This window comes from Scyliorhinus torazame, chromosome 5 (assembly GCF_047496885.1).
Source record: "Scyliorhinus torazame isolate Kashiwa2021f chromosome 5, sScyTor2.1, whole genome shotgun sequence".
NCBI classification, from domain to species: Eukaryota; Metazoa; Chordata; class Chondrichthyes; order Carcharhiniformes; family Scyliorhinidae; genus Scyliorhinus; species Scyliorhinus torazame.
Genome location: NC_092711.1, coordinates 202,719,368 through 202,738,402, shown reverse-complemented (window position 1 = coordinate 202,738,402; position 19,035 = coordinate 202,719,368). Strand labels below are relative to the sequence as shown.

The 19,035-nt window shown below is 49.8% G+C and overlaps 1 protein-coding gene across 2 annotated transcripts in view; it reads left to right on the top strand.

Annotated features, from left to right (window-relative positions):
- LOC140420890 (interferon-inducible GTPase 5-like) overlaps positions 1-19,035 on the top strand; it is a 59,034-nt gene that overhangs the window by 9,500 nt on the left and 30,499 nt on the right. For both annotated transcript variants that reach the window (XM_072505008.1, XM_072505009.1), the window contains exon 2: positions 17,212-17,374. In XM_072505008.1, coding sequence (XP_072361109.1) covers positions 17,355-17,374 — 20 coding nt within the window. In that variant the 5' untranslated portion in view covers positions 17,212-17,354. The remainder of the gene's footprint in view (positions 1-17,211; positions 17,375-19,035) is intronic.

Below are 19,035 nucleotides of genomic sequence, written 5' to 3'. Positions count from 1 at the left end.
TGGCGCAAAACGGCCACCGATTCCCCATATTGCCGGGGGCTAGCAAGACAGCAGCTTGGAGCACCTGGCTCGCCGCCCCCAATTTGGCCTGTTGTAAGTCCACGGAGGCAGAAGACCCATCACCAGAATTCCTTTTATTTACAAACCCAACAGCTGACCAACCCCATGACCTTTCAGTCTGCTGAATACACGAGAGTGCAGAGGATCTGACACTCCCTGTAATATGATTGGGCCACTAATCAGGGAACTCGTATTCTAATTGGCCAATCTCTAAGGCCTGGCCTAAGTCAATACATGGCCGTAAACTTGGATTCTCCGGCCGTTCGCCGAATTCAATTACGCCGTCGGCGACCAGAGAATCCAGCCCATAGTCTCACAATGTAAAGAACATTCCAAAATGATCAGCACCAATCAGCATTCGAGTGGCAGTTAAGACCCGGGAATATAAAGTAGTTCATTGGCTGACAGCCAAATCCCTTCAAGTGGTGTCACCACTGACATCAGAGCAACAGCACAGCCTGCTGGGGATTCATTATTTTTAATTAAAGGGGAAGTCCTTATTAAAGGCATAGGCCCCAGTAATTGTCCAGGTACAAAAATGATAAAAGCCAAAAAGAACAGAAATTACAAAGGAATACAAAGTTCAGACAAGGATTTACAAGAGTAACCTTCCAATATGCAATCTGTGTTTCTGGAGGATCTTCCATCTTATTCACTAAAACCGCTCCGATTCTGTTAGGAGACACGTCGCAGGTAAAGATGATCTATCTTGAGGGATCAAAATGAGCCAAGAGACTGGATGAGTGTAAAGTTAGGTTAACCTGCTCAAAGGCTTATTTCTGATGCTCTCTCCAGTACCACCCCTGGTACTTCTTGAGTAGTGTGTGTAGGGATGCCAACATTGCAGAAAGATTAGGAATAAATCTGCTTTAATAATTCACTATTCCTAAAAAAGATTTCAATTCTGGCATATTTTTGGGGCCGGAGCATCTTCAATCGTATTTTTCCTTCTTCTCCAAAGGGTGCAGCCCTTTGACGTCTACTGTAAATCCTAAACAAGTCACTTCATGAGCTTGGAGCGCAAATGTTTCTCTTTTTAGCCTTACCCCAGCCTTCTCACATCTTTAAAAATCTTCTTTGAGATTTACTCGGTGCTCTTTTTCGGATGCTTGTGTAATCGGCACATCATTTAGATAGACGCCGGTCCTATTATAAACTTTCCATTGTGCATTGGAAAATCGCATACGCTGATGAGATTGCAAAGGGTAGCCAGGTATACTGGTAAAACCCTTTGTTAGTATTTATCGGATCAATATATGTCTCATCTAACTCTAATTGCTGGTATGCTTGGCTAATATCAAGTTTAATGTAAGTGCAAGTCAAGCCTCCTGCTAATTTTAGCGTGTAAATCTTCAATTCTTGGCATTGGGTATTGGGACAATATTGCTGCCTCTTTCACGGTTAATTTGTAGTCCCCGCATATGCTAATGGTTCCATCAGGCTTAACCACTGGCATGGATTTATGAAGGGAAAATCATGCTTGACAAATCTGTTGGAATTCTTTAAAGATGTAACCAGCACAGTTGACAAGGGGGAGCCAGTCGCTGTGGTATATTTGGACTTACAGAAGGCATTTGACAAAGTCCCGCATAAGAGATTATTGTGAAAAAGTAAAGCGTGTGGGACTGGCGGAAATGTATTGAGGTGGATAGAAAACTGGTTGGCAGAGAGGAAACAAAGAGTAGGGATGAATGGGTCCTTTTCAAATTGGCAGGCACTAACTAGTGGGGTGCCACAGGGATCGGTGCTGGGACCCCAGCTAGTTACAACATATATTAATGATTTGGATGAGGGAACAACATGTAACATCTCAAAGTTTGCAGATGATACCAAGTTGGGTGGGAGGGTGAATTGTGACGAGGATGCAGGGATCTGACAGCATGATCTGGACAGGTTGGGCGGGTGGGAAATTCAATAGCAGATGCAGCATAATTTGGATAAGTGTAAGGTTATTTACTATGGAAGCAAATACAGGAAGGCAGATTACTACCTGAATGGTTGTAAATTGGGAGAGGGGAGTGTGCAGCGGGACCTGGGTGTCCTTGTGCCTGCACCAGTCGCTGAAGGTAAGCATGCAGGTGCAGCAAGCGGTAAAGCAGGCTAATGGTATGTTGGCCTTCATTGCGAGAGGTTTCAAGCATAGAAGCAGGGATGTGTTTTTGCAGTTGTACAGGGCCGTGGGGAGTATTGTGTGCAGTTTTGGTCTCCTTCTCTGAGGAAGGATGTTCTTGCTCTCGAGGGAGTGCAGCAAAGGTTTACCAGGCTAATTCGAGGGATGGCGGGACTGTCATATGAGGAGAGATTGACTAGGTTGGGATTGTTCTCGCTGGAGTTCAGAAGAATCAGGGTGGACCTCATAGAGACTTATAAAATTTTAACAGGACTAGACAAGGTAGATGCAGGGAAGATGTTACCAATGATGGGTGTGTCCAGAACCAGGGTTCACAGTCTCGATTCAGGGTAAACCATTTTGGATAGAGATGGGGAGACATTTCTTCACCCAAAGAGTTGTGAGCCTGTGGAATTCATTACAACAGGAAGTAGTCGATGCTAAATCATTGAATATATTCAAGAGGCAGCTAGAGATAGCACTTGGGGAGAGTGGGATCAAGGGCTACGGGGAGAAAGCAGGATTAGGCTATTGGGTTGGGTTGGATGATCAGCCATGATCGTGGTAAATGGAGGGCCAAAAGGCCTCCTCCTGCTCCTATCTTCTATGTATCTATGATTGGAGCTGTCCATTCCAAAGACTGTACATGTGAGGCATAGGGGACAGATAAGGCTCCATAAAACTGGGCATGGCTTCAGGTCCCACGTAGATGTTTGCTTTTCGTCCATGTATCTTGCATAACCTGTCTTTGCAAACCACTTAGTTTATTTTTAAGAGGTCATGGAAATCCTCTATGTTAAGGTGGAAGATTTCTAGCCAATTTAATCTAATTTGGCAAAGCCAATCTCGGCCCACCAGATGTGACCCTTGATCCCCCCACTACTATCAGAGGCAATTGAGCTGACTGGTGCAGGTAGCTTACGGGTGCTGTGGTTGTTCGCAGGATCCTTAAAGCTTCCTTCGTGGCTAGTCTGGCATCTTCCTCCTACTGTTTCCTCACCTATTGCAGGCATAACATGTAGCTTCTCTGAATTTACATCTCTCCTGGGGTTGATCTTCACCACACTGACAGGATTCTTCATAACACCTGGTCTGCGGACCAATTTCCCTATATCTCTGCATTCTATTTTTCCCCTAGTCTCTTAGCTTATTACTTTCTTTGTCTGTCTTTATCCCTGGCACCATGACTGCGAATGGCTTCCCGCCAAACCTGGTGGACCTCACCTTCCTACATGCTCTGCAGTTCCATAGCCATTCTTTTGACTCTTTAAGCAGCCTGGGTGACCGCTAATGCATTTCTTAAGGCAACCTCTGCCTCTGCCAACAATTTATTTTGTATGGCCGTGTCTTAAAACACCACAGACTAGTATGTCTCTCAACATGTAGTTTTGTCAAACTTGCATTGTTCAGTCATCTGTCGGAGGCCCACCATGAATGCCGCTTTCATCTCCCCTGGGGCTCTTGTCATAGAATTTAATTTGTAAGTTGCATTATCGCCAGGGTTTCAGGTGATAATGTCCCTTGACTAATTCCACAGGCTCCTCAAAGATTTTGGAGTCGGGTGCATCTGGAGAAGTCAGACGCCTAACCAGGTTGAAGGTCAGAGTCCCATAAACTGTTAACAGGATTACCTGCTGCTAATTCCCCCCCCCCCCTCATTTTTCATTGGCCTTTACAAAAGAGCGAGGAGTCTGACATACCGCACCCACTGTTCCGTGTTAGGGTCAAACAGCTCAAGTTTCCCAAAAAGGGGCATTTTGACACTCAGACTGCTGAATGAGTTTGCTTCAAAGGAAATGCTTCCAAATGAGGTCGGCTCTCCCAATTTCGGTAGCAGTAGAACATAGAACATTACAGCACAGAACAGGCCCTTCGGCCCTCGATGTTGTGCCGAGCATTATCCGAAACCAAGATCAAGCTATCCCACTCACTGTCATTCTGGCGTGCTCCATGTGCCTATCCAATAACCACTTGAAAGTTCCTAAAGTGTCCGACTCCACTATCACAGCAGGCAGTCCATTCCACACCCTAACCACTCTCTGAGTAAATAACCTACCTCGGACATCCCTCCTATATCTCCCACCCTGAATCTTATAGTTATGCCCCCTTGTAACAGCTACATCCACCTGAGGATACAGTCTCTGAACGTCCACTCTGTCTATCCCCCTCATTATCTTATAAACCTCTATTAAGTCGCCTCTCATCCTCCTCTGCTCCAAGGAGAAAAGCTCTAGCTCCCTCAACCTTTCCTCATAAGACCTATCCTGAAAACCAGGCAGCATCCTGGTAAATCTCCTTTACACCCTTTTCAATGCTTCCACATCCTTCCTATAATGAGCTGACCAGAACTGCACACAATACTCCAAATGTGGTCTCACCAGGGTCATGTATAGTTGCAGCATAACCCCGCGGCTCCTAAACTCAAGCCCCCTGTTAATAAACGCGAACACACTATAAGCCTTCTTCACGGCTCTATCCACTTGAGTGGCAACCTTCAGAGATCTGTGGACATGAACCCCAAGTTCTCTCTGTTCCTCCACATTCCTCCCTCAGAACCCTGTCATTGACCCTGTAATCCGCATTCAAATCTTTTCTACAAAATGAATCACCTCGCACTTATCAGGGTTAAAGTCCATCTGCCATTTTTCGGTCCAGCTCTGCATCCTATCAATGTCTCTTTGCAGCCTACAACAGCCCTCCACCTCATCCACTACTCCACCAATCTTGGTGTCATCCGGAAATTTACTGACCCACCCTTCAGCCCCCTCCTCCAAGTCATTGATAAAAATTACAAATAGCAGAGGACCCAGCACTGATCCCTGTGGTACACCGCTGGTAACTGGTCTCCAGTCTGAAAATTTTCCATCCACCACCACTCTGTCTTCTATGTGATAGCCAGTTACTTATCCAATTGGCGAAATTTCCCTCTATCCCACACCTCCTTACTTTCTTCATGAGCCGACCGTGGGGAACCTTATCAAACGCCTTACTAAAATCCATGTATACGACATCAACTGCTCTACCTTCATCAACATACTTAGTTTCCTCCTCAAAGAATTCAATCAAATTTCTGAGGCAAGACCTACCCTTCACAAATCCATGTTGACTATCCCAGATTAAGCTGCATCTTTCCAGATGGTCATAAATCCTATTCTTCAGGACCTTTTCCATTATCTTCCCGACCACCGAAGTAAGACTAACTGGCCTATAATTACCAGGGTCATTCCTATACCCTTTCTTGAACAGAGGAACAACATTTGCCACTCTCAAGTCCCCTGGCATTATCCCCGTGGACAGCGAGGACCCAAAGATCAAAGCCAAAGGCTCTGCCATCTCATCCCTTGCCTCCCAAAGAATCCTTGGGTATATCCCATCTGGCCCAGGGGACTTGTCAACCCTCAGGTTTTTCAAAATTGCTAATACATGCTTCCTCATAACATCTACCTCCTCCAGCCTACCCCCCTGAATTACACTCTCATCCTCAAAAACATGGCCCCTCTCCTTTGTGAACAATGAAGAAAAGTATTCATTCAACGCCTCTCCTATTTCTTCTGACTCCATGCACAAGTTCCCACTACTGTCCTTGACCGGCCCTACCCTCACCCTGGTCATTCTTTTATTTCTCACAGGAGAGTAAAAAGCCTTGGGGTTTTCCTTGATCCGACCTGCCAAGGACTTCTCATGCCCCCTCCTAGCTCTCCTAAGCCCTTTTTTCAGCTCATTCCTTGCTACCTTGTAACCCTCAAGCCACCCTACTGAACATTATTTTCTCATCCTTACATACTCTTCCTTTTTCCTCTTGACAAGGCATTCAACCTCTTTTGTGAACCATGGTTCCCTCACACGGCCATTTCCTCCCTGCCTGACAGGGACATGCCTATCAAGGACACGCAGTATTTGTTCCTTGAACAAGCTGCACTTTTCATTTGTATCTTTCCCTGACAGTTTCTGTTCCCAACTTATGCTCCCTAATTCTTGCCTAATCACATCATAATTACCCCTCCCCCAATTATAAACCTTGCCCTGCCGTATGGCCCTATCCCTCTCCATTGCAATAGTGAAAGACACCAAATTGTGGTCACTATCTCCAAAGTGCTCTCCCACAAAGAAATCTAACACTTGGCCCGGTTCATTACCCAGTACCAAATCCAATGTGGCCCCCCCTCTTGTCGGCCCATCCACATATTGTGTCAGGAAACCCTCCTGCACACACTGTACAAAAACTGCCCCATCCGAACTGTTCGACCAATAGAGGTTCCAATCAATATTTGGAAAGTTAAAGTCACCCACGACAACTACCCTGAGACCTCCACACCTATCCATAATCTGTTTTGTAATTACTTCCTCCACGTCTCTATTACTATTTGGGGGCCTATAGAAAACTCCTAACAATGTGACCGCTCCTTTCCTATTTCTAACTTCGGCCCATATTATCTCAGTAGGCAGATCCCCTTCAAACTGCCTTTCTGCAGCCGTTAAACTATCCTTGATTAACAATGCTACTCCTCCACCTCTTTTACCACCTTCCCTACACTTACTGAAACATCTATACCCCGGAACTTCCAACAACCATTCCTGTCCCTGTTCTAACCATGTCTCCATAATGGCACAACATCGTAGTCCCAAGTACCAATCCACGCTCCAAGTTCACCTACCTTATTCCGGATGCTCCTTGCATTGAAGTAGACACACTTCCACCCACCTTTCTGTCTGCCGGTACACTCCTGCGACCTTGATACCCTCCTCAGTACCTCACTACTCTCAACACTGACTTCTGGACTACAGCTCGTTTTCCCAGTCCCCTGACAAATTAGTTTAAACCCCCCCCCCCCCCCCCGAAGAACCGTAGCAAATTTCCCTCCCAAGATATTGGTGCCCCTCTGGTTCAGGTGCAAACCGTCCTGTCTGTACAGGTCCCACCTTTCCCAGAATATGCTCCAATTATCCACGTACCTGAAACCCTCCCTCCTACACCATCCCTGCAGCCACGTGTTTATCTGCACTCTCTCCCTGTTCCTCACCTCACTAGCATGTGGCACTGGCAACAAACCAGAGATGACAACATGGTTTGTCCTGGCTCTCAGCTTCCACCCTAGCTCCCTAAATTCCTGTTTTAAATCACCATCCCTTCTCTTACCTATGTCGTTGGTACCGATGTGTACCACAACTTGTAACTGCTCCCCCTCCCCTTTAAGGATTCTGAAAACACTGTCCAAGACGTCACGGACCCTGGCACCCGGGAGGCAACATACCATCCATGAGTCTCTTTCGCTGCCACAGAACCGTCTATCTGTCCCTCTAACTATCGAGTCCCCAATAACTATTGCTGTCCTGCTCTCCCTCCTTCCCTTCTGAGCCACAGGGACGGACTCAGTGCTGGAGATCCGTTCACCGTGGCTTACCCCTGGTAGGTCGTCCCCCTCAACAGTATCCAAAATGGAATATTTGTCACTGAGAGGAACGACCACAGAGGATCCCTGCACTGACTGCTTCCTCCCAGCCCCTCTCACCGTCACCCATCTACCTTGGTTCTTCGGAGTAACTACATCCCTGAAGCTACCATCTATGACCACCTCTGCCTCCCGAATGATTCGAAGCTCATGCAGCTCTAGCTCCAGTTCCCTAACGCAGTTTCTGAGGAGCTGGAGATGGGTGCACTTCCAACAGGTGAAATCAGCAGGGACACTGACGGCGTCCCTCACCTCAAACATTCTGTAGGAGGAACATTGCACTGCCTTCCCTGCTATCCCCTCTCGATATTTAGTGTTGCCAATCCACCTGACCACCGTAGGATGCCACTCCGATTGACCCACATTGCCAAATGTATGGGCGGGATTCTCCGCTAACCGGCGGGGCGGCCCGTACCGGTGCGAAGGAGTGGGTGCGAACCACTCTGGCGTCGGGCCGCCCCGAAGGTGCGGAATCCTACACACCTTCGGGGGCTAGGCCAGCGGCGGAGTGTTTGGCGCCATGCCAACCGGCGCCGAAGGGCCTCCGTCGGCCGGCACAAGTTGGCGTATGCGCGGGAGCGCCAGCGTATTCTGGCGCATGCGCCGAACCGCTGGCGCGATCCCAGTGCATGTGCAGGGGGTTTTGTGTCTGCGCCGTGACGGAGGTTCACAGCGGCCGGCGTGGAGGGAAAGCATGCCCCCACGTCACAGGCCTGCCCGCGGATCGGTGGGCCCCAATCACGGGCCAGGCCACCGTGGGGACCCCCCCGGGGCCAGATCTCCCACGCACCCCCGAGGACTCCGCAGGCCGCCCGCAGAGCCATGTCCCGCCGGTAAGAACCTTGCGTAATTTACACCGACGGGACTGGCCGAAAACGGGTGGCCGCTTGGTCCATTGCGGTGCGGAGAGTCGCTGGGGGGTGGGAGGGGGCGCTGGCAGCGGCCACCAACCGGCATGGCGCAATTCCCGCCCCCGCCTAAACCCCGGCGCTGGAGAATTTGGCAGCCGGCGGAGGGGGCGGGATTCACGTCGCCCCCTGACGATTCACCGACCCGGCGGGTGGTCGGAGAATCCTGCCCGTGATATCCTGAAAGACTGGCGACCAGCAATTAGATTAACGAATAAACAGTTTACTAAGGTAAGTAACTATATACTGAGAGTGAGATAAAGGCTACTGCACTCCATGACACCAAATTCCTAATTAAAGGAAATTAGCAGCGCTCAGCCCCAAGGTTCGTGCGCTGACCCGATTGGCTGAAGAGTCACATGACCCTCTGAGAACTTGTGCCCTTAATGGAGCACACTAGCACAATTATTCGATAGGATTTAGGGTGGTTTTGGTGGGTTTGCGGGATTGGTAGATCAGTAGCATATGTTGTTCAATGGGGTGGAGGAGTCAGATGGTTAGTGGAAGAATGGTCAGTTGTGCAGATCATTGTGGGTGTGTAGTCAGTGAGGAGAATCGGGGTTGGGGGTCGTCGGCAGGGTATGGGTATCATTGGGGTGTCCTTATGGTGTTAGCTCGAGGAGTTTGGAGAGGGAATTGTAGTCAAGAGGTCGGGGGGTAGTTGGTTTATAATCTGAGTTGTCGGCTTGTGAGGGATGTAGAAAAAGGATTGGGAGAGTAAGCTGGCTGTGGGAGAGTAGACAAAAGGTTGTAAGGTCGATGGTGAATGCTGCTTATATATGTGGGGCTGGATTTTCCGATTTTGAGACTAAGTGCTGACGCCGGCGTGAGAACAGTGATGATTTCCGAAAAGAAAAATGGCGCAACAGGTGCACCAATTCAGCAACTCTGAATGGGCTAGCACCATCAGCACGTGGAACGCAACCAGTTCCAAGCAAAATGGCACCGGATTCGCCGGGTCCGTGATTGGTTCAGGGACGCTGAGCTGGAGACCCTCTTGGACACCGTGGAAAAGAGGTGGACCCTGGCCTGGGAGGAAGGCCGCCAGACGCCACTGTTCGGCGTGCCTGCGCGCAGCTGGTAGAGCCGGTCAGCGTCGTCGGCAACGTCGTCCGGACTGGCATGCAGGGCTGGGAGAAACTGCATGACCTCCTCAGGGCGGCCAGGGTGAGTAGGCAGTGCTGTGCCCCTGGTGCCAACCCCGCCCACCCACACACACCCGTAACCCGGCCTCTCACCCCCCACACACCCGTAACCCGGCCCCTCCCCCCACCTCCACCACGCACCCGTAACCCGCCCCCCCCCCCCGGGGCAGGAACCCCCACCCTGCTCCACATGCCAGCACCCATGCCAGCCGCAATGGCCGGGTGTCTTGGGCACTAATGCCATCATCTTCCTAACCCCTTGACTGCATGCGTCAGAATGTCTAACGGTGACATTTTTTTGTGTGTGGCCCCACCCCGGAGAAAGCTGCGCACAACCGCCGGGAGCGGGAGAAAACCTGCGGCCACTCACCATGCCCGAACAGAGGGCACTGGACATGGGCGGCGGCCCGGAGGAAAAGCAGGTCAGCGAGGAGGGGAGGCGGCAGCGGGCGAGCAAGTGAGACCCTGCGTTGTTGCCCAGCTCATGACACATGTGTGCACACGACCCCACGAAACCCACCTCACCCCTCACACCACCACCTACCTCACCCCACCCACCACTCACTCCCCCCCAATGCCAGAGCCGGTGCCGCCAGACAACCAAGCACTGAAGGGGAGAGCAGCCCGAACACCAGCCCTCTGCTTGAGACGCAGGACACCCCGGAGCTCAGATCGGAGGAGGACACGGACTTTCCCTCACTGCTGTCTCCTATATCCTCCACCATCCCAGAGACTATCACCTCGGTTGGGCTCATTAGTGAAGATGTTCCTGGTACACTCTCTGGTGCACACCGCACATCACGTCCGGTACAGCAGGTGGAGGTAGGAGCAGCCAATGGGCCGGACTGTCGGAGGGCAGGCCAGCCCCAGGAACCAGCTGCCATCCAGATGGGGTCCGGGCTACTGGAACATCCAGTCCCAGCCATTGTGCAGGTGCAGTCAGAGATCCAGGGACTTGCAAGAAGTGATGATGGCGGGCATCCATCACCTGCAGGCGCAGGTGGAGGAGTCCATCCTCATGCAGGAGCAGGAGTTGGTGCCGGTCATGCGTGCCACCCAGGCCGACACCTCACGGGTGGTGTCCGCGGGGAGGCAATGGAGCGATGGTCAGAGTGTCCAAGGCCTGGAGCATTCCGTGCAGGTGAGGGCCGAGGCTCAGGACAGGGCTGCCCTCTCACAGGCAGCTATGTGCCGGAGCCACCTGGACATTTCAGCGCTGCTCCTCAGCGTGGCCCAGTCACAGCAGGCCATGGCTGAGAACGTTGGCGGCATTGCCCAGGGAGATGTCCCAGACCCAGAGGGACGTGGCCCACACCCAGAGGGAGGTGGCCCAGTCACTGGCTGATTTGGCACAGACCCTCAGGGTGGTGGCACAGTCGCAGTGTGATGTGATGCAGTCCCAGACGGAGATGGTCCACTCACTGTGCTCCATGGCAACGAACGTGCAGACCCTGGTCAAGACCAGAGCGGGCCTCCAGGTCTGGCAGTGGAGGTGGCAGGTGGGCCTCAGGGGATGGCCCCGCTCGCACCCCCCGTCCCATGGTGTAGCCCGGGGGGCATCGGGCACCCCGAGGGAGGAGGAGGTGCTGGGGCCTGTGCCGGTGACCCCTGCAGGGGATGCATCTGGTGGGCAGCGGGCAGAACCGGGTGGCACCACGCCACCCAAGATGCCCGAGCAGCAGCCCGGCGGCACGGGCAGTCTCTGGAGTCCTGGGGGGCTGCGCAGGGCAATCTGGCCCCGGGGGGTGCCCCCACGATGGCCTGGCCCACGATCAGGGCCTACCGATCCGCGGGCGGGCCTGTGCCGTGAGGGCACTCTTTCTCCTCCGCATCGGCCATCAACCTCCACCATGGCCAACGCGTAGGTGACCCACCCCTGCACATGCGCGGGGATGATCTCAGCAGCTGCTGACTCTCCCGCGCATGCGCGGACTTCCGCCGGCCGGCAGAATCCCTTCGGCCCCGGCTGGCGTGGCGCCAAAGGCATTCCACGGCAGCCGGCGGGACGCCAACCACTCCGGGGCGGGTCTAGCCCCGAAAGGTGCGGAGGATTCCTTTGGGGTGGCCCGACCATGCCACTCCGTCCCGCCGGGACCCCCCGCCCCACCGGGTAGGGGAGAATCCCGCCCCTGAGTTCAAGTAATACTGCATCGAGTTGCAGTCCGTGTTAATCAAACATAGATAATGCATCAGGACCCGCGTTCGATTCCTGGCTTGGGTCACTGTCTGTGCAGAGTCTGAACATCTCCCCGTGTCTGCGTGGATTTCCTCCCACAATTCCCGAAAGATGTGCTTGTTGTGTGAATTGGACATTCTGAATTTTCCCTCAAGTGTATCTGAACAGGCGCCGGAGTGTGGTGACTCGGGGATTTTCACAGTAACTTAATTGCAGTGTTAATGTAAGCCTACTTGTGACACTAATAAAGATTATGATGTTTCTGCATGAGTGTTTTTCCTGTGTTTAGACCACTTAATAATCTTTACTGGTATCACAAGTCTCCGGCGCCTGTTTGGGTACACAAAGGGAGAATTCAGAATGTCCAATTCTCCTCAACAGCACGTCTTTCGGGACTTGTGGGAACAAAATGGAAGAAACCCTCACAGACACAGGGAGAACATGCGGACTCCGCACAGACAGTGACCCAAGCCGGGAATCAAACCTGGGACCCTGGCGCTATGAAGCAACAGTGCTACCCACTTGGCAGGCATTAAACAGAGACTTTTAAAGTCAAACAGGCTTGATAGATTGAGGCTGGTCATCCAGCACGGCTGTTAGATGTTTTTGCTCTGTTGATGTTAAAACCGAAATCTGACTATGAGGGTCAGTAAAACTATACAACAGGCCAGAATCTTGAGTCATATACTTCGACCTATTAATGGTTAACTGCAGCTTGACAATTAATTCCTATGCTCCTGGCCAGAATTCCAATGTTCCTCCTTTGGAGAGGGACAACTTGGTTATTCACATCTTTTCCAGTATCGGGTTTCGATCTTTCTTTGTTGTAAAAGTTCAGAGTGGGGAGCCAGTTTGTCTCCATTTGCTCTGCTTTCGTTGATTTCAAGAGGTTTGAGTCATGAGGTGTGAAATTCCAAAAGTTAAGAATATTATTATGTTGCTCTTGAAACTGCTGGGGTTAACTCCTACTCAGTGGGCTAACCCTATGATTAAGTGAATTTAGCAGCCATCTTTGAAGAGATAACAAATAGGTTAGACCAAGGAGAGCCAATGGATGTTATCTATCTTGACTTTGATAAGGTGCCTCACGGGAGACTGCTGAGTAAAATAAGGGCCCATGGTATTCGAGACAAGGTACTAAATGGATTGATGATTGGCTGTCAGGCAGAAGGCAGAGAGTTGGGATAAAAGGTTCTTTTTCGGAATGGCAACCGGTGACGAGTGGTGTCCCGCAGGGTTCAGTGTTAGTGCCACAGCTGTTCTCTTTATATATTAACAATCTAGATGACGGGACTGGGGGCATTCTGGCTAAGTTTGCCGATGATACAAAGCTAGGTGGAGGGGCAGGTAGTATTGAGGAGGTGGGGAGGCTGCAGAAAGATTTAGACAGTTTAGGTGAGTGGTCCAAGAAATGGCTGATGAAATTCAACGTGGACAAGTGCGAGGTCTTGCACTTTGGAAAAAAGAATAGAGGCATGGACTATTTTCTAAACGGTGAAAAAATTCATAATGCTGAAGTGCAAAGGGACTTGGGAGTCCTAGTCCAGGATTCTCTAAAGGTAAACTTGCAGGTTGAGTCCGTAATTAAGAAAGCAAATGCAATGTTGTCATTTATCTCAAGAGGCTTGGAATATAAAAGCAGGGATGTACTTCTGAAGCTTTATAAAGCACTAGTTAGGCCCCATTTAGAATACTGTGAGCAATTTTGGGCCCCACACCTCAGGAAGGACATACTGGCACTGGAGCGGGTCCAGCGGAGATTCACACAGATGATCCCAAGAATGGTAGGCCTCACATACGATGAACGTCTGAGGATCCTGGGATTATATTCATTGGAGTTTAGGAGGTTGAGGGGAGATCTAATAGAAACTTACAAGATAATGAATGGCTTAGATAGGGTGGACGTAGGGAAGTTGTTTCCATTAGCAGGGGAGACTAGGGGGCACAGCCTTAGAATAAAAGGGAGTCACTTTAGAACAGAGATGAGGAGAAACTTCTTCAGCCAGAGAGTGGTGGGTCTGTGGAATTCATTGCCACAGAGGGCAGTGGAGGCCGGGACGTTGAGTGTCTTTAAGACAGAAGTTGATAAATTCTTGATTTCTCAAGGAATTAAGGGCTATGGAGAGAGAGCGGGTAAATGGAGTTGAAATCAGCCATGATTGAATGGTGGAGTGGACCCGATGGGCCGAATGGCCTTACTTCCGCTCCTATGTCTAATGGTCTTATCTTCATTTTCATGATTTAGCAGAAAATATCCAGTTTTACAAATAATGCCAATGAGGATAAAGTTTCCAATATACAGTGTTTGCTTCTTTTTTCTATATGTTAGGACACCGGACCAGACCCCAACTTTTGTTACCTTCCTAGAACAGAAACCCCAAAAGTTTTCAATTTAATTTACTTTCTACACCTGCCACTAATTCCAATTAAGCAACCCAATACAGTCCAAATGCCAATTATAAATCAAGTTTACAAAATAGGTTACTTGCTTATCTGTGCAGACAAATTGGCCCTGATCTCCTCGGTGGAGTAGGGCAGATTGCGGGTCTTAATAAAGTGGATAAGCTGAGTGACCCCCGGGTGACAGAGGTCATTGGGGTCAGCCCGATGTCGATCATCTTGCGCACTGGCGCATGTGCCGCGGGATAGGGCATCTGAGGGCTCGTTGAGCTCCCCAGGATGATACTTGATGTGGTAATTGTAAGTGGAGAGTTCGATCCTCCACCTGAAGATTTTGTCGTTTTTAATTTTGCCCCGTTGTGCGTTGTCGAAAATAAAGGCTACCGACCGTTGGTCGGTGATAAGGGTGATTCTCCTACCGGCTAGGTAGTGTCTCCAATGCCGCACAGCTTACACAATGGCTTGCGCTTCCTTCTCGACAGAAGAGTGTCGAATCTCGGAGGCGTGGAGGGTTCTAGAAAAGAAGACTAGTGGCCTGCCCGCCTGGTTGAGGGTGGCGGCCAGGGCGACGTCTGACGCATCGTTCTCTACTTGGAAGGGGACGGACTCATCCACCGTGTGCATCACGGCCTTAGTGATATCGGCCTTGATGCGGCTGAAGGCCGAGCGGGCCTCAGCCGTCAGGGAAATATACTGGTTCTGATAAGTGGGCGGGCTTTGTCTGCATAGTTGGGGACCCACTGGGCGTAATAGGAGAATAGCCCCAGGCAGCGGTTGAGGGCCTTGAGGCTGAGGGGAAGGGGAAGTTCCATGAGGGGGCCCCATGGACCCCGTTTTCCATGAAATAGCCGAGGATGGCTAGTCGGGTTGTGTGGAAAATGCACTTCTCCTTGTTATATGTGAGGTATCGGTGTCACAAGATGGTGGCCCCCAAGAGTCGCACGTGTCGGGCTGAGTTGAAGATGGCGACCAAGATGGCCACCCCCATCGGTCGCACGTATCGGTTGGTGTTGAAGATGGCGGCCAATATGGCCGCCCCATGGGTTGCACGTGTCGGGCTGAGTTAAGGGTGGCTCCACCCATGAGCTGCACGAGGCGGATGACGTGTCTGAAGGGGGCGGTACCGGCAGGCACGCAGCCACATTGCGGGGTCTGTAGGCCTGTGAGTCCGTGGATCGGGACTGGTAAGCTTTTGACTTCGGGGCTTTGGATCGGGCCAGACAGACTCTGGCAAAATGTCCCTTTTTGCCAAAGTCGCTGCATGTCGCGGTGCGGGCTGGGTCGGGATGTTGGCCCTGACCACAGAAGCAGGAAGACGGTCCCCCGGGCTGAACGGGCAGCTGCGCGGCACAGGCCTGGGACGTAGTCGGGTCTGGTGAAGGCCGCGTCTGTGGTGCCCATGAGGGGTTCGCTGGGTCTGCCAGGAACACGCTGAGGCTCTGATAGGCCACCAAATTAGGCCACCTTCTTAATTTACTTTGTTTAGATTTAGGATTCTAGTTTCAGATCAGACTTCTTCACTTTCCATAGAATCCCCACAGTGCAGAGAGTAATTTCGCCCATTACATCTGCACTGACTCTGGGAGCACCCCGGTCAGACCCACTTCCACATACTATCCCCGTAACCCACCTAACCTGCACCTGTTTGGGCACTAAGGGGTAATTTTAACATGGTCAATCCAACTAACCTACACACTGTGGGAGGAAACCGGAGCACCTGGAGGAAACTAACACAGACATTGGGTGAATGTGCAAACTTTCCATAGACAGTCACCCAAGGCCAGAATTGAACTTGTGTCCCTAGCGCTGGGAGGCAGTAGTGCTAACCACTGTGCCAAGGTGCTACCCAGACAAATGAAGAATTCTCTCCATGGTATGGTCACTATTTCCTAAAAGAGTCAACACAACAAAATTATTAATTAATCCCTTCTTCATGCATGATCACAAATCTAGGATAGCCTGTTCCCAAGTTGGTTCCTCAACCTCCTGGTCTAAAAAATCATCTCTTACACGTCTGCCACAGTATTGTTGCATATTTGGTTTTGCTCAGTCACCCATGATTATTGTAGCACCTTTGTTACATGCATTTTGAATTTCCTGTTTAATGCCATCCCCTACATTCCCACTATTTTGAGGCCTGTAGACAATTCCCACTCATGTTTTCTGCCGCTTGTTGCTTCTTAGCTTCAGCCAGTCCGATTCTACATTGAGATTTTCAGAGCCACTATCCTCTCTCACTATTGTACTGATTTTATCCTTAATTAACACCACTTCACTTCCTTTCCCCTTTTGTCTATCCTTCCTAAATAATAAATACCCTGAGATATTCAGTCCACAGTCTTGGTCACTGTGGTGATATGTCTGTGAATAGTATTGTACATAGGTAGCAAAGCGACCTCCATCCAGCTGGTGGTGTCAGACCTTGGTCACGTGGCACGGGACACTTGCAAGTTGGTGATAGGACTTACAACAGGACAGTCACTCCTGGAGTAGCTCCTAAGGAATTCAAATAACTTTGTCTGTGTGTAATTCTGGTTAGTTATCCTTCCACGTGTTTGACAATAAATCATCATGTTAGTTGAACACATATATGTTCTGTGTGCATCCTTGTTCACAGCAGCACCACAGAGCACAACAGTCACCTGCAGTGGTGATAGTTGAACTGCGACTTAAACCAGATTAAATGTAAAAGCACATTTTCCATTTCCACTCAGCCTGCACTCTTGTCCACATGTGGTGCTACTTCCCACAAATATTGAGGGAGAAAAACAAGAATCTTCACATCCCATTCCTTCCCTCACAGTCTGACTTAGTGAAGATGGAAAAAGTTCCGTTAGGGATTTTCTAGCTTCTTACTCCTGTTCACAGCCTGATTAAGGATGGTTCCTCACACCAGTCTTGTACTTTATCTGATGGTAAATAAAGTGCTGCCACTCACACTCTCTCTACTTGCCTCTCAAAGGAGAAAATCCAACACAACCAAAGACAAAGAAGTGACGTTGAGGGAGGAGCCACAAGCCTCTGCCCTCTCCCCCTTTCTGAGGAGGAAGCTCTGGAATCGCTGGGCAGTCACACGGCGAAAGCAGCGAGAGACAGAGAAGCAGGATGGAAGGAGCAAGCTCCAGGTTGGTCAAAAAACGCCTCATATTGGGTCTCTTCAGTTCCTCTGTTACAGCACAATACACTGCAATACACAAGAACATAAACTGTGGGATTCTCCGCCAGCAGCACACCCACATCCGAATGTTTCCCAACAGCATGGGATGGCCCACAATCAGAAATCCCATTTGCCGGCCATGGGAACGGACAATCCCGCTGCTCGCAGGGGTGCGCTGTGCCAGCTGGCGGGACAGAGAATCCCACCCAAGAGCTAGGAGCAGGACGAGGCAATTCAGTCCCTCAAGCCCATTCTGCCATTTCAATACAATCATGTTGATCTCCTCCCAGTAGCAACTCCACTTTCCTGCCCGTTCTCCATATAACCCTTTAACCCATTACTAACTAAAAAGCTGTCTATCTCCTCCTTAAATTTGCTCAATGTCCCAGCCTCCACCACACTCTGTGGTAGTGAATTCCATAGGTTCATGACCCTTTGAGAGAAGTAATTTCTCCTCATCTCTGTTTTAAATCTGCTACCATTTATCCTAAAACTATGACCTCACATTCCAAATTGCCCCACAAGAGGTAAATTTACACTACATCAACTTTGCCAATACCCTTTATCATCTTATATACCTCAAATAGTCCTCCACTCATTATTCCAAACTTGAGAGAGTGTAGGCCTAAACTGCTCAATCTCTCTTCACAAGACAAGCCCCTCATCTCTGGAATCAATTCAGTGAACCTCCTCTGAACTGCCTCTAATGCTACTGTTGAATCCATGGTGGGCAGAACGCATACCCGGAAGTAGAAAGTGCAGAACAAGGTTTATTTCAGTACATTTACAATACTCCTCTAAGCGTCTCCTTCCCCAACCTGCATTAGACAGGGGTTTTTATTCAACTGGGGTTGTCCTTGTAAAGGGGAAACCCCGCCCCTTAAAGGACTGCCTGTCTTAAAGGGGAAGTTCACATTCCGGGGAGGTCACAGGAAATTGTATAGTCCTGATCCCGGGACCACTATTGCGATTATACCAGCTACTATAACCCTTCTGAAATAAGGGGACCAAACCTGCGCAACTTACTCCAGGAGCATGTGGTATTATCATAATTGTCAGCATTGCAAGGGTTAATGTAGTACCATTAATAGCCACTAGTGGGAGCTGCAGTTACCACTATATAAAGCAATGATGCTAGATCTTGGGGGAGGAGTGTATGTAGGCGATAGCTAGTGAAGGTCATAAGAGCAGTTAGTGTGAGAAGGTTAGATTAGAGTTTCTACCAGTGAGTGAGATTAGCAGTAGGTGAGTGTATTTAGATGTTATTGATCAATTCTGTATTCTAAAAGGACTAAGTGTCGAAACCCAGTTTACTAGTGTAAATAAAATAATAGCTTTGTTTGAGTAAAAGCTATTCTGTGGTCTTTCTGGAACACTACATCAGACATCCTAAATAAGCAACACAAAGAACACCACAGTGCGGTCTTACCAATGCCTTGTACAGCTGCAGCAACACTTCCCGACTTTGATATTCTATCCCATTATATATAAAGGCCAAAATTCCATTTGCCTTCCTTTTTACCTGTTGTACCTACATACTGTTTTCTGCAATTCATTCACGAGGACACCCAGATCCCTCTACACTGAAGCACTCTGAATTTTCTCTCCATTTAGATAATAAGTTGCCTT